This window comes from Salvia hispanica, chromosome 6 (assembly GCF_023119035.1).
Source record: "Salvia hispanica cultivar TCC Black 2014 chromosome 6, UniMelb_Shisp_WGS_1.0, whole genome shotgun sequence".
NCBI classification, from domain to species: Eukaryota; Viridiplantae; Streptophyta; class Magnoliopsida; order Lamiales; family Lamiaceae; genus Salvia; species Salvia hispanica.
Window position 1 is genome coordinate 5,329,169 of NC_062970.1, and position 16,293 is coordinate 5,345,461.

Consider the following 16,293-nt stretch of genomic DNA (forward strand, 5'->3'; position numbering starts at 1 on the left):
CCGCAATAAAAATAATTCAAAATATACTACATTTACTGTAATTAAAATTACGATTAAATTATGGAATTAAATTTACGAGACATATACATTCATTAATTGCATTTAAAAAAGGTACATAGATAAAAAAAAAAATTACATTTAAAAAGGTACATAATAAAGAAAAAAACTATCGCCGTGCAATCCTCCGTGCCCACAACTCTTCAATTATATCCTTTTGGAGTTGAATATGAGCATCCACTGGGCGCATGTTGGCAAATTCTCGAGGCGGCCGGCTTCATCGAGAGGTACCCCACGTCGTACACTAGGGTGGCCGCTCCGCGGCTTGGACCGGCTTCATCGCTACCGACCCAACTGGGGCCGGGCCAGGACGCCTTCGTCTTCGACGATCATGTTGTGCGTGATAATGCAGGCGTACATTATCTGGGAAACGCATCCGACATCCCACAAACGCGTTGGACCCTTAATTGCCGCCCATCGAGACCGGAGCACACCAAATGCGCGCTCCACGTCCCTGCGCGCCGACTCCGTCGTTCCGCAGCAGGCCTTCTTTTCATCACTTGTTTGTCCGATCGTCTTCACAAAGACCGGCCACCGAGGTATATCCCATCCGCCAAGTAGTAGCCCATATCATGCCGGTTGCCGTTGACCACAAATGAGACGGCCGGACCGACGCCCTGGCACTTCTCGTTGAAGAGGGGAGACGAGTTCAGGACGTTGAGGTCGTTGTTCGACCCGGCTACCCCAAAATACGCATGCCAGATCCACAGCCGGTAATCGCCTACGGCCTCGAGGATTATCGTGGATTCTTTGACTTGTAGCCGGTCGTGTAGGCCCCCTTCCAGCCTACGTCGGACAGTTATTCCACTCCCAATGCATACAATCTATGCTGCCTAACATCCCTGGGAACCCATGCTTCTCCCCGTGCATCCGCATCAGATCCTGACAATCTTCGGGAGTAGGGCTTTGAAGGTACCGCTCACCGAAAACGTTTATCACGCCCCTTACGTAAATTCTTCAGACATTTCAGTGGGCCGTCGACTCACCGATGTGGAGGTACTCATCCCACATGTCCGCCGCGCCTCCATAGGGCCAACTGCCCGATTGCCGTCGTGCACTTTTGAATAGGTGTGGCCGGACCGCACCCGCATCGTGCCTGAAGCGGAAACACAGATATTGACGCTCTAATGCCCCAACGATGCGCATAAACAACTCCCCGCGCATTCTAAAACGCCGCCGGAACATGTTGGCGGGAAACCGCGGGTTCTCTGAAAAGTAGTCGTCGTACAGCCGATGTGCAGCTACGTGATCCCGATCAATCACCGCTCGGCGGTGGACAACTCGTGGAGGGCGAGGTATCGCCTGCTGTTCCACCCTACGCATGTACCGCTCCATCTCGCGGTTCATGTAGGCATTCATAGCCTCGTTCATCCTCCGTTCGTACTCCTCAGCATCCCCACCACTACCACCACTACCACCACCACTACCACCACCGCTACCACCCGCGTTACTCATCGCGCGATGATGCTCTTGTACGTAAAGTTAGAGAGAGATTTAAAACTCGTTAAAACAAGTGGTGCAAATGAAAATAAAACGAAAATCGCGTTTATATAGGTTTGTAAAAAAAAAACACAAAAATCGGCGCTGGCCGATCGGCTAGCGCATCGGCCAGCGCCCACCAATCGGCCAGCCCACGCCGATCGGCCAGCCCACGTCGATCGGCTCGCCGGTTAGCCGCTTGCCGCCTCTAATGGTTCGGCCAGCCGATCGGCTAGCGCGAAAAATCGACTAGCCGGTCGTTAGCCGACCATTGCGGATGCTCTAAAGCCATTGGAGATGCTTAAAAAACTCATAAATAATTTATATGTATATATAAATGAATTTAATCCAAAACGATAAAAACATTACGTAATTTAGATCTATAAATTCATATAGAATGAGTACAAATAAAACATGGGATGATTTAGTGCTGTTGGGCCCACATAATTCAAATTCTAAGCAACTGTTCAATAATAAAGAAATTAAGCCGCGTTTTCACTGTTGAGCAATTTTGTTTTAAGTAATTATTTTTCTTTTCGTTATGAGGCGACTAAAATGGCCCAACAAACTTGGGGGAATTATAATGAGAGGGGTACTATTAATGGCTTATTGCCTTCAATTCCGGGTTTGAGAATCGATGCAGTTACAAATACCAAAAAATTTGGAAGAAAATATTAAAGCCTAGTCTTGCGTTGAGCAGGGCCCAACATTACCTCCAGGGCTACCAAGAATTATATCTTGTACACTAATCATCGATAAGGGGAGATTAGTCGATAAGGGGAGTGTTATATTGCTAATTTAATACTTAATTGCTAACTACGACTAAATAATAATCATTAGATATTTAAATTAAGGGCCTAGATCATCAACCACGAAATTTCAATACGATCAACAAAAAATGTCAATAAAACCATTGGATTAATTCCATAAAATATCAATATGGGTATTAATGTCAATTAACTACATGTTTAGTTATAACTAACTTTTAAAAGAAATCTCAAAACGTTAAATTCATATAACATATATCAAATTAAAGATAATTTTATAAGGATTCCAACGATATCATACATGCATATGTTCCGACGTCAAAATTTGGAAAAAAATTCAAAATTTTTTCAATTTTTTCGAAAGTAGAAATGTCAACATACTATATAAAATATGTCAATATAATACATGTAGAATGTGAATATAAGCGATGGGTTAACATTCTTAAAGCATTGTGTTGACATTCTCAAAGCATTGTGTTGATATTTCCGAAACACTATATTGACATTTTCATCTAAAACCCTAATTTGGCGTTTTTTTTTATCTTTTTTGATTTTATTAATAAAAACGAAAATTACACGTAGCAAATTGTAGACCACACGTTTTCTAAAATCTTATGGCCTTAAATTAGTTGTAGTTAGCAATTAAGTGATGAGTTAGCAACTGATCACTCCCCTCATTCATAAATACTCATAAATTACTTTAAATCTTGCCATAACCTGAAAGAAAAGCAGGTTCTAATAATTAAACAAACTATACGATGTGACAAATGTAACAATTTGAACCAAACATCAAACACAATTCCAAGAATCAAAGAAAAATCCACCACTAAATACAAATTCACCACACACTGCACACTTCTTCGTGGAAAATTTTGAATAAATGAAAAGCATGAAATTCCATATTTAATTTCAACGACCTGATACTTGTGGCATGTGATGTGTGACGTACGCCGTGGGACGTTGAATGTGTGCGTGTGGATATGCATTATGGACTTAAATTTTGACAATTGGTCTTTGGATATTCATTTGGCTTTATTTGTATCCAACTTAATCTTTTGGACCACAATAATTGATCAATTAAAAATGACGCAATTTATGCATTGAGGCCATACATGCACGAATGGTTGTCTTGGTGCATCTTTCCGGAACGACCAACAACGTCACCATCAGTCCATGTATGTCACCCCAAAGTATGTTACATTAGTTACGAAGAGGGGACATTATTTATACTGGTAACTCCTACATTTTTTAAATCTGCATCACTACACACTATTTTCGGCATGCTCTTCCTATAATGAACTACACCTATAAATATTGTAGTCATTTCATGCATTCATCACAACAGATATTGCATAACATACGAAAACTCGACATCCATTTCATAATCAAAGGCGTGATTCTGGTTCATCCAAATAGCCAGAGCTCGTTTGGTCAGCGATGTTGCTGCAAATGAAATGAAAGTTATTTCATCTCTGGAGATGACACACCTGAGCCGAGAGCACTACATAGGCGTATCTCATCTTGTAGAAAGATAACTCCTTGTCTCAGCTAATTTTACAATTATTTATTTTTACTTTGTTTATAGTAATTTTTAATATAGTAGCTGTTTAATTTTACCTTTGTTGTCTTCTAATTTCTTTCGAGGTTGTAGTGCGCTCAATAGTTTTTATTTCTATATTGAGTTTTTCAACCATCTTCATTAATCGAGTTTACATTATGTGAATATGCTCTGAGATTGATTTAGTATGCAATGCAGGATGGGGTAAGATTAAGACTAATTAATATTGAATTTTATGTTTTTATTTGGTTTATAAGGTTATGTCCGAGATAATTTTAGTTGTTTTTTTTACTCCAATATAAGAGGTTGGATTGATAAGATTAATTATATTTATTTTGCAAAAATTAAAAAATAATTAAAATTGATTAATTTTAATTATGTACGTGTGACCAAAATATTACACTACTCTATCAATCAATTGGATAGCATAACTATTATACTATATTGCTTGGTTAACATGTATCGATAACCATTAGACTTTTTTAAAGAGTTTATCTTCATTTTTTTAATATTGAAAATTGAATAAAAACAGAAAGTTTTTAGGCAAATTGAAATTACGCTCTTCAATTAACAAAAACAACTCGTCGCAGATGCAAAAACCAAAATTTCACTCCATAAATTCCCCAGATTCCACACCCCAAAAATTCCCCAACCCCAAATGCAAACACCAAAATTTCCCAACCCCAAGAACAAAATGTCGACATCATCCACATCCACAACGGCAGTTAGCAAAGGTAGGAGAAGCCAGACAAGTTTAGTCGCAGGCACCGCTTCTTCTCTGCTTCTTCAGATAGATTCTTCAGAGAGAGAGAGAAGAAACTGACAGCTCAGAAAAGAATGCGTTTGATCCACCACTTTGCAATTCACACCATTTTGTGCGTGGCCGTTTCAACTTATTAGCATTTCAATTTGATGTTCATTGCACCGACTTTATTAATTATCGTATTCGTAAATTCTTGAAAAATAGTCAGATTCCTAAACCCTAATTATTGTCTTCATTCATGTTGTTCTTGTTGTTGTTCATGCGGGTTTTCGAGCTTTCACATTTTTTCCCTTCTGTGTGTTCTTGTTTTGAGTTGGTTTTGGTATGCTTTGTTGATGATTTTGCTTAATTAAGTGAGCTTCTGTTTGATTAAGAATCATTTTATTTTTTGTCTCTTGTTTAATTTCAGCGTGTTTCTGACTTTGGTTTGTTCGACTATTTCAGTGAAGGGAGTTTATGAAAAGGTTCAGTTCGTCGAAGCTTTGCAGGTAGCTTCATTCTTGATGGTCATTAAAGATTTTATTTGGTAATTTATGTGTGGAAAAATTATGAATATTTGTTGTTGCTGTTGGTTCTATTAAAAAGTTATGTCATATCTTGTTTCAACTTTGACCTGGATGATGAAGTCATCATGGTTTTTTGAATTAAGTAGAGAACAATTTTCATTTACACATTCCTCTTATGTTTGATTTTCCTTTTTTAAAACTTATTTGGATGTCGTACAACCGTTACATAGATACACATTTGCCGTGTTGCGTGGATACAAATTAGTCAGTTTTTGGCAGGGTTTCATAGATATACATTTGTCATGCTGCTTGGTTACAAGTTAGTCGGGTTTTGGGGTTGAATAGATATACATTTGTCATGTTCTGGTGGTACAAATTAGTCAGTTATTTGGTGGGCTTACATAGATATGCATTTGTCGTGTTGCCTGGATACAAATTAGTTGGTTTTTTTGGTGTGGTAACATAGATACACATTTGATCCTTACTTCCGTAGCGTGGATAAAAGTTAGTTGTGATTTTTGGTGGGGTTTTATAGTTACACATTTGGCATGATGCATTAACACATTTGTTTCTTTTGGACGTGGACATACATCGGTCGTGTTGCAGAGATACAACTGATTTGTTCTTTTGTTTTTGGCTAGGGGAAGGAGTGCATAAATGCACATTTGAGTTGTTGTGCAGATATAGATAGATGTTCTTTTTTTTTTTTGAACGACTTATTTAATCCAGGGAATATGACAAATGGTGCCTCCAAACAAAAGAAGGAATGACTAATCTCTATCTTTGCAACACGACAAATGTGTATTGAAGTCATGGTTGTATTGTATTCAAGAATTTGTTTGACACGCTGTTCATCTTCTTTTAATCTTGCTAACTAAGCGACACGTCTATTAGTTTTGTCCCAGCATCAATTTGTGAAATCTAATTCGATCTAACCCCAGTTACTGTAATTCAGAATAAATTTGAATAGGTTCAGTTTACTGGCATGTTCAATTCATCATTTATTGCTAAATCTAACCTGGATTTAATGATGGTTTTGCCATAATATTTTCTATATTGATCAAGATAGATAGGAATTTGCTTCCTAGATTAAATAGAATACCTTGTTTTTATAATAAACTTTCTTATAAGTATTTTTCATATGCCCCTATTACTGTTATTACATTGACCATTCACATCAGGAAACTTTAAGGTGTTGGACCTGACGGATGTTGTCGTGCGAGTAAGCCTCACGAGTCAAAATTGAAGTGGTAGTAACAGCAGTGGTGTCTGTGCAATGGCAGAGTCTCAGCTCTTTTGGTTAAAGAGAAGGGTAGAAATAGAAGGAATTTTGTATCCGATGTCACAAATTAATTGGGTTCAATAATGGAGTGGTCTGAAGACACTATGAAGGATCAGGACAAAGAAGAACTACAAGGGTCCGATTGGGATAATCTTGTGGCCTGTCATATTGAAGAACTATTGACAAAAAATTTAAGTGCAACATTGTGCAGTGCAGTGAAGAAGATTGTTGAAAGTGGGTACACTAAAGAAGTTGCAGAGAGGGCCATTTTATATAGCAGCCTGTTCAATGGTAGTAAAGACACTGTATTCAATGTTGCCGACAGTGCTTTGACTATACTAAGGAGGGAAAAGGAGATGAGGATTGCAATGAAGTTTCCTGTATTTGAGAGGTTGCAGAGCCTAGTATACACTACTGAAGATGATTTGTGTGCTTCGAGAGGTTAGGCCTTCCTTGAGTGTAAAAGAAGCGATGTGGCGCCTATTAATAAGTGATTTGAACCTCGTGAATGCATGTGTAGCTTCCAATGGGAATACCATGGATGAGAAAGCAGTGGGTAATAGGAAAGGCTTATCAGTTACTTCCAAGAAAGATATGCTTCGACTGAAGCCGTTTCCAAGTGAGAAGAATTATGTATGTCATATGTCAAAGGCAGATTTTATGGCCAAATTTACTAACATTGCGATGAAGGGAGTAGTTCATTCCAAATCACCGACTCGTGCTGGAACTAGTACCTCTGCTTCAGAAGGTATACAACATTCTTCTTGCAATTCGCCTTACCCTTTACCTCCCGATGGTGGTTTGAAGGGCGGAGCCGATGTTTCTGATGCTCCTGATGCTAACGATTATTACTCTCCAATCCGGTTCGACGAAACTGTTTTTTTTTCTGTATCAATTAGTTTAGCAGTGTATAAACATCTTGCCCCTAATGGAATTAAAGTAAGTTCAGTTTCCAAACTACGCACACACACGCACATTCTTATGTCTGTGTTTGTGTTTACATTAATAAAATCATAATCCGGGATTGATGTACACAAGTTTTTACTTTTTTACCATTTCAGGCTTTGTGGAAGCAGGAGGAGAAGGAGAAAACAAAAGCTCAAAATAAAATTGATTCCTTGAGGAGGAAGCTAGAGGAAGAAGAGGCTGCGATGAAAATAGAAGCAGAAAACATAAAGCAAGCAGCTGAAAAGGAGATGCAGAAATGCGCAGAAGACGTTAAGAGGCTTCAGGAAATGGTCATGGAGCTGTGGAGTCTGAAAATTCGAAGATAGCAGCTTTCAACATGGGCTTCCCGGAATCACAGCTTCCTAATGCGACGAAAAGGTTGGCCGTCTTTCACGACAACTTCAGTGAGGCTCCAGATGTGAAACCAGAGAGGGAGTGTGTCATGTGCTTGTCAAACGAGATCGTTGTGGTTTTCATCCCATGTGCACATCAGGTTCTTTGCGCTCAGTGCAACATGATCCATGAGAAGCAAGGGATGGCAGACTGCTCTTCTTGCAGGACGGCCATCAAAAAGCGTGTCTCTGTTAGTTATCGGCCTGATTAGCACCTCAATTGGTTGCAGTTGATGCCCATTTTTTGCGTTTAATACAAACTACAGTTTGAAAGAGTTTAACTCAGAAAAAGGTTTAGAATTCATGGATCAGAGAAAGGTTTACCAAGTAATTTGCACACAGGGGCACTAAAATGCGCATCCAGGCACTAAAACGCACACCAGCACTTATTCTTCTTCTTCTTCTTTTTTTATTTTTTTTTTATTTTTTAATTTGTGTCTCAAATCTGTATGAAAATCACACCTTAAAAGAATTAATACTAAAATGGGATAAGAGGTGTTTCAACTTTTAAAGTTTGTTCATTTTCATATATTTATAAATAACAAACTGCACAATATTTTCATTTATTGCCTTCAATTATATTTATGCTTAAAAAACTCCCAGATAAAATTTCAAAATAGATTCTACTAAAACACAAAACGACGTCGTGGCACAACAGCTCCCACTCCCTTTAAATAGTAGCCACCCTTCTTCTCTTTCTTCAGAGAGACTGGGTCGTGGCACAACAACTCCCACTCCCTTTAAATAGGACCCACCCTTCTTCTCTTCTTCAAAGAAATTCTTTAGAGAGACTGACAGCTTAGAAATCTCAAAAGGGGTCCGTTTGATCCATTACTTTGCAATTCACACCATTTTGTGAGTGCAATTTTTAGATTATTAGCATTTCAATTTTAATGTTCATTGCACCAACTTTATTAATTAGCACCTCAATTGGTTGCAGCGTTTAATACAAACCGCAGTTTAGAATTCAAGAATAAAAAAAAGGTTCAGAATTCATGAATGAAATTAGGGGAGATGATTTAACAAGTATTATGCACACGCAAGCACTAATACGCACACACAAGCATTGCACATGCAAGCACGTGCACACGCAGGCACAAATACGCATACACAGGTTGAAAGGGTTTTAGAATTCATGAATCAGAGAAAGGTTTAGGATTCTGGTATGTGAAAAGTTTTAGAATTCATGAATCATTGAAAGGTTTACCAAGTAATTTGCACATAGGGGCACTAAAAACGCACACGCTGGCACTTTTTTTTTTTTTTTTTTTATTGTCTCAAATCTGTATGAAAATCGCACCTTTAAAAGAATTATACTGAAATGGGATAAGAGGTTTTTCAACTTTTAAAGTTTGTTCATTTTCATATATTTATAAATAACAAACTGCACAATAATTTCATTTATTGCCTTCAGTTAAATTTATGCGTAAAAAACTCCCAAATAAAATTTCAAAATAGATTCTATAATATAATAAAAAGCAGAACGACGTCGTGTATTGACACAGCTCCAATCCCACTTAAATAGCAGACATCGTTGCTTCTCTTCTTCTTCTTCTTCTTCTTCAGAGAGAGAGTGAGAAGGTACTGAAAGCTCAGAAAATAGGGTGCGTTCGATCCATCACTTGGCAATTCACACCATTTTGTGAGTTCCCGTTTCAACTCATTAGCATTTTAATTTTGATGTTCATTGCACCAACTTTATTAATTAGCACTTCAATTGGTTGCAGTTAATGCCCCTTCTTTAGTATAAACTGCAATTTAGAATTTATGAATAAAAAAAGGTCCAGAATTCTTGAATGAAATTAGGGGAGATGGTTTACCAATTACCAAGTAATATGCACACGCAAGCACTAATACGCGCACACAAGCACTAATATGCTCACGTAGGCACAAATACGCACACACAAGCACTAATATGCACACGCAGGCACAAATACGCATACACAAGCACATGCACACACAGACACAAATACGCAGACGCTGGCACTTCTTGATTTTTTGTATGTCAAAGCAGTATAAAAATCTCTCCTTTAAAACTTATTGTCTTTAGTACAAACTGCAGTTTAGAATTTATGAATAAAAAAAGGTTCAGAATTCATGAATGAAATTAGGGGAGATGGTTTATAATATCATGTGATAAACTGAAAAAACATTAATTTTTAATAAAGAAAATACCCCCTCTGCCCCATAAAAGATGTCACACTTTACTTTTTAGTTTGTCCCACTAAAAATGTCATATTTCCATTTTTAAAAAAAGTTCTCACATTAATATAAATATTAAACTTTCTCTCTCCACTTAACTTACAAAACAAAACCTTCTAAAATTTTGAAGGCGTTAATGGTAGCCTAGTTCTTGCTTTTTATCTTCATTTTTCATTTACCATGTCAGTATTTTATCGTCTAGCCTATACACCTGTAATAGTCTGGACTATAGCTCAGACTATACACCCGCCCTATCCCCAATTTTCCACTACACTATTTTTATCTTTTAAAAATATTAATGTTGTTAAATAAAATAAAATATCAAAATAACACAAATTAAGAATGATATGTATAATGACTTTTAGAGACAAATTGAGTTATACGGTAAAAGTGAAAATGAGTTAGTGGAATAGTGAGGTCTCATTATCAAAAATAGTAAAAGTGCAAGGTAACAAATTTTTAGAGACAAACAAAAATAGAAATAACTGACAAATTTTCAGGGATAGTAATAATTAGACCTATAAACCTTCTCGTGGCGCAAATCCTGGTTGAATTATATAGTACTCCTAATTTTAGATAGAATGAACTACAAAAATGGACCTTGGACTATGGGTTTATCTCGCCCAAGTCCTTGGACTTTAAAAATATTATCAGATATCCCTGTGCTAATGGTTTATTTCGCAATTGGTCCTTTTAGCTATTTTTCATCCGAAAATGCCATTTTGAGCATTTAGACAATTTCGTCTTTTCACATTTTAACTGTTTCAATATGATATTATTTCAATGATATACTAAATCTGATATTATTTCAAAATGATGATCTTCTTCTCTTTGCCATTCTTCACTTTTTTTATTTATTTTAATATTAGATTTAATTTTATAAAATTAAATTATAATAAAATTATTTTTAATTTAAATTATTAATTTATGTCTTATCTATTTACAACCCCCGAAATCTATGATATTGTCATTTTGAATCTATTTTCTATATTTCATACCTCAAATTAAAGCTTTTGTTGGGATATTTAAAACAAGATGTATAACGAAGACAAGAAAATAAAATAGAAAGATAAAAACGAGATGAGAGAGAAGTGACAGATAAAACGGTTTGCCACAACATCATTCCGATCCGCTTGGCTCTCCCAATTCAACCACATTTTTCTCCTATTTCCAATTCATTTCCACAACATCATTAATTTTGCTTTAAATTTGTAGCACTTTTATATTTAATATATTATTAATTTAATTAAATTAAATCTAAAAAAATTATAATACATGAAATAAATTTTAATTTCTCTCAATATATGACAACTTATCAATTAATTAACTAAATAAAAACCTAAATTAGCCCATCTCAAATATATTGGCCCATAAATTTATAGTCCTTCTATTTAATAGGGTTAAGCTTCCTCACGACATTCTTCTTCTACATCCACCTATCTTCGTCACTCTCAATCTGTTTAAGCAAAAAGGAAAAAAAAGAAAAAAAAAATGAAGAACATACCACAATGGAGGGCCGATCGACGCCCCATTTGGACGTCCCGTTTCCTGCTATGGTGGGGCGATGGAGGCCGATGGGGAAGGTCCTCCCATCGGCCCTCCGTTGCTAATGCTCTCATTTCTTCCCGACCGAGAGAGATGCTCCATAGCTCTGTGGCGATTACATTCCCAAAATTAACACGTTCTTTCCAATCTACTTCCACTTTCGATTTCAATAGGTTGAAGATGGATGATAACCACGCCCAATTGCAAACCGCTCTTCTCACCTACCACAAGAAGTTCCCCTTCTCCATTTTTCAACCCTTTCTCCGAGTATAATTTTTTTTTTCACCCCCAATCAATCGCGCCTTTTATTCATAGCTGTTTTTTTGCTCTGTAGGTTGATCTGGTCTCCACGTTTCATATTGCTGATAAGGAGTAAGTTTTTTTGAATTTCAATTAAATTTTCAGTGCACAGTTGTTCAAATTTCAAGCCTGCCTTTTAACTCAATTGTCAAATATGAGCATGAGGCTTCACCATTTTCTTCCACTTTATTGAACTATTCTACATTGTTTTGTGTTTGCAGTTTAATTTTATTAGTACCTAAATGTAAACCCATTTCTGGAGATAAATTTTGGGCGTGTTTATGTAATCATTGAATCTAATTCTGAAATTGGGGATTTAAATATGATGTATGAAAGGGATGAATGAGTAAAATCAGATATGCACATAAGAAACTCTAGACTAAATGTTTTTGTAGGTACTTTGCAACCCTACAGAAAGAACTCGAGGGATATGATTGTGTTCTTTATGAGATGGTTGCTAGCAGAAGTTGTCTAAAAAACAGCCCTGGACCTGGGAAGCAACTTAGGAGCTCGAAACCGGGATTTTGCATTACTGGATTCATTCAACGCCTAATAGCAAAGTTGCTTAGGCTTCACTGTCAATTTGATTGTCTTGACTACCAGGCAGATAATTGGTATCATGCTGATCTTGACAATGAAACTTTTGAATTGCTTCAGGTATAATTCTATCCTAATATCATCCTCAAGTAAATTGTATTGCTCGCAACCTTCATCATTCAATACAATAATAGCAATAGCTACTTGTTGCCAATAATTTTTCGAGTAAATTATTACTGCCGGAGTGTGGAAGTAGGTTTCGTTGTACGCTGAAAGAGTTTAGTAAATTGTATTGCTTTTGCTATGCATTTTTTCGTTTGGCTTTTCTGACGAGAACAGAATGATAACCCTTTGTTCTTCTACAATAAGATCAGATTTTGCAAGACATTGTTTCAGCACTTGGGAAAATACTTCCTTAAAACACTTAAATAGACATTTTCTTTGTTGTCTTTCCTATTTATCATAAAAGTATTCATGTAGTGATTTGTAGTCTTTTACCTGACTGAATCAGCTTGAAAAAGGTGAAACCTTGTTCACAGTGGCCAGAGATGAGTACAAAAAAGCTAAGGTGCAGCCTGTTTGTGCAGATATCAGAAACCAATCAGAATATCCAGAATCAGAAGGCTTGTCCAGGCTCGATTTCTGTGCAGCAATGAAATTATACATAGCAAAGATGCAGACATCTGAGTAATCCTAATTGAACACTAATCATAATTAATATACAAGTTTTTGCATCTAAGTCTTCTGTTTATAGGTTTGCACAGGTAACAACTGATGTGAAAGACACATCTGTGCTCGTCGGCGAGAGGAACAGAGCTGCAACAGAGGCGCTACGGAGAGCCATTGATGGAGGCAACAAGAAGATTGCGATCCTGTACGGTGTAGGGCACATGCCGGACTTGGGACGAAGGCTGCGGGAGGAGTTCGATCTCGTCCCTTCACAGTTGCAGTGGATAACGGCGTGGTCCATAAAGAATAGGAATCTCACAAGCAGCTCCTTTCAGTGGCCCTTAAATAGATACTCCCTCCGTTTTTTTATAGTTGAGGCAAAACTTTTCGGCGCTGAGTTTAAGAAAATGATGTTGAGTGTGTTAAATAAATAGATAAAAAAAAAAATAAGAGAGAGAATAAAGTAAGAGAGAGTAACGTAGAAAGTGGGTAAAGTAGAGAGAATAAAGGAAGAGAGAGTAAAGTAAGAAAGAGAAAAAAGTTACTTAATATGTCCAACTACCCACTAACACTACGGTAACTACTATTTTAATCTTTTCTTACTGTACCATATCATTCTTCTCATTTATCCTACTTTACTAATTTTGTCTTAATTCACGTGTTATACCCATTGTCCATATTTTATTGGGACAGGGGGAGTATTAGTTACTATCTTGGTATAGTTTTGTTTTCTCATTTGATCCGTCTATTAAAATTAGACTTTATTAATTCATGGGAAATAAATCGTTCTAATGAGGTGAATTTTGTTTTCATTATATATATTTCAATCACATGATGCATAATATGGTCATAAATGACATAAACAACCCTTATTCAAAAAGCAGCTACACGTGTATCTCTCCTACCATCGTGTATACCCTTCCTCTCTATGGCGGTTGACTCATCTGGCTAATCAAGGTTGTCTTCTCATTTAATTGTATGCGTGTGTTTGATTATCCAAAAAATCCTTTGCTATTAACAAGTATGTATGTGTCTAATTTTCAGACCTCTTTATATAGACCTCGTTGATTTTCTAATAATTTTCCTATCTAGGCATTTGTGTACTTGATTTTCAGTTATCTTTGTATAGAAGTTGTTGTTGGTTTTCTAATAATGCTCCCATCTAGGCAATTTTTTTACGCTAAATTGGTTATGTTTGTGTGTAATTTTGACCGCGTGAGATTGAATTAAATTGTTTGTCTAACAGGCAGTATATTGTAATATTTTCACACTGATGTTTTTAATGATGTTTTTAATGTATTTGTATTATTCTAAGTTGTGTAATTTTATATTTACTATATAGTATAAATGTTATATATAATTATATTAATTAATAAATCTTACTTATTATATTATTTATTTTAATTTAAGCTATTGGCAAAGTGTTGTGAGGTTATTGTGTAATTTAAAATAAATATATAGGAATCATAAAAAAATATAAAACGTAAGTAGTGGAGAGTAAGAGCATCCGCAATGGTCGGCTAGCGACCGGCTAGCCGATTCGTAGCGCTAGCCGATTCGTAGCGCTAGCCGATCGGGCTAGCCGAACCATTGCAATGGGAAGGGGAAGGAGCAAGGCGGTCGGCGAGTCATCACAGCCCGGACACCGCGCGGCGCGAAAGGAAGTGGACGGAGAGATGAAGTGGCGCCTGGGGTGGCCGAGGGGTGGTTGGAGGTGTGCGGCGACCCGCCGGTTGCGAACAAATCCAGCCGGGTCGCCAACATGCGGGCGAAGATCGTAGCCGCCATAAGACCGCCTGCACCTGGTAGACTTCAAGAACGAGGAGGTCCGAAGGGTGGGAGCGCACCAGGGCCGCGGTCCGATTTTCGGACTTGTACGCCAACGCCCTCCGTCACCAAGTGGGGCGTGACCGAGGACGACGCCTCGGAGGATGTTTCTCGCGAGTCAGCTTCCCCTTCGAGGGGAAGTATAGGTGAGCTCACCTTCTGGGAGTGCTTCTTGTTGTTGAAGGACTCCGAGAAGTTCCGGGCGGGGTGCGACGCTGGGTGGCCGAAGAAGCAGCGACCGAACTATAGCGGCGACTACAGCGGCAGCAGCGGCGGATCCCACGACCTCCCCCCGGATGCCGAGGAGTTTCCATCCCCTCCTTCATTTACTGGTCGCCCCCGCCCGGTTGGACAGAAGCGGGCGCAGCGGGCTGCGAGGGGCGGATCCCCCTATCGCCCCGCGAGGTCCAGTCCTCCGCCCTCCCACCCGCCGCCCCACTCGAGTACACTCTCCATTCGCGTAACCAAACGCGGGCTCAGATGTACAGGTCTTCCGAGAGTGGAAGAACGCCACTGACCCCACGGAGAAGAGGTTTCTTCTACGAGATGCTCGAGAGCATGCGTGCTGATTTAGAGATCGCGAGGTCACGGCTGGGGGGTTCCGACGTGGGCTCAGATACCACGGGTGGCGGCAGCGGCGGCGGCGACGACGAGGACGACGGCGACGGCGATGAGGAGTAGAGAGTGGCGGGGCTCGTGTGTTGAAGCCCTTTTTTTAAAAAAAAAATCATGTACTTTTTTTAAAAAATCTTTGTACTTTTTTTTTAATGGAATGGATTATTTTTCCCGTATATGTGTCGTAAATTTAATTTCGTATTTTAATCGTAATTTTAATTCCGTAAATGTAGTATATTTTGAATTATTTTTATTGCGGCCGGCCTACTGGCTACTACTAAATCATGAGGTAAGGTGTGGTTTTTTTAGTATTGCCGACGTGGCACGGGAGAGAATGGTTGGCCTACGGCCGGCCTAAGCACCATTGCGGATGCTCTAATGTTACTCTTTCTGTGCCAGCTACGTCCACATGTAGTTTGAAGTATTATAAATACATGGAGCGAAATCATTTTTTGATATGACATTTACACCAAGCTGGATTATGATTAGGCTCGGCTTATTCGGTCAAGTTCCTGTTCTAACCGACCAGGCTGGACCGTTAACCTATGCAAATTTTCTATAAATTCAAGAATCGAAACTCTAACTCGAACCGATCGGTTCCTGGTTTGGAACCGCCGTTCTTACCCGGGCGAATTCCGCCTGAACCGGGAATCGATGTGTAATTTTAATCCGAATTTATTTATAATTTTAAATAGTTCAATACTAAAAAAATAATAATCCAACATCTAGAATTATAACAAATAATACCTAAAAATTAAAATAAATACACAAAATACAAACCAACAATACAATAATATTCATATATGGATAAGAGTGATGCCAAGTGTAGTAGGTCGGACTAGTTTA

General features: G+C 38.1%; 2 protein-coding genes across 7 annotated transcripts; both read left to right on the forward strand.

The window, feature by feature from the left end:
- Nucleotides 1–4,441: 4,441 nt before the first annotated feature.
- Nucleotides 4,442–8,264, forward strand: LOC125194442. Of its 5 annotated transcripts, none has more exons than XR_007171758.1 (4): nucleotides 4,442–4,736; nucleotides 5,069–5,112; nucleotides 6,312–7,275; nucleotides 7,474–8,264. XR_007171758.1 is itself a non-coding variant. In XM_048092657.1 (4 exons), the coding sequence occupies exons 3-4, from the start codon at nucleotides 6,833–6,835 to the stop codon at nucleotides 7,684–7,686; spliced, it is 732 nt and encodes a 243-aa protein (XP_047948614.1). In that variant the 5' UTR covers nucleotides 4,446–4,736; nucleotides 5,069–5,112; nucleotides 6,312–6,832; the 3' UTR covers nucleotides 7,687–8,264. The 5 variants fall into 5 exon arrangements, 3 of the variants coding, with proteins under 3 accessions (XP_047948614.1, XP_047948616.1, XP_047948615.1); XR_007171757.1 differs by having other exon boundaries at nucleotides 6,312–7,160; XM_048092657.1 differs by having other exon boundaries at nucleotides 4,446–4,736; nucleotides 6,312–7,351.
- A 3,093-nt stretch (nucleotides 8,265–11,357) lies between these two features.
- LOC125194440 lies at nucleotides 11,358–13,658 on the forward strand. 2 transcript variants are annotated; one of them, XM_048092656.1, is made up of 6 exons: nucleotides 11,358–11,766; nucleotides 11,834–11,871; nucleotides 12,195–12,456; nucleotides 12,848–12,857; nucleotides 12,924–13,023; nucleotides 13,091–13,658. In XM_048092656.1, the coding sequence occupies exons 1-6, from the start codon at nucleotides 11,446–11,448 to the stop codon at nucleotides 13,437–13,439; spliced, it is 1,080 nt and encodes a 359-aa protein (XP_047948613.1). In that variant the 5' UTR covers nucleotides 11,358–11,445; the 3' UTR covers nucleotides 13,440–13,658. The 2 variants fall into 2 exon arrangements, with proteins under 2 accessions (XP_047948613.1, XP_047948612.1); XM_048092655.1 differs by having other exon boundaries at nucleotides 11,359–11,766; nucleotides 12,848–13,023.
- Nucleotides 13,659–16,293: the final 2,635 nt, after the last annotated feature.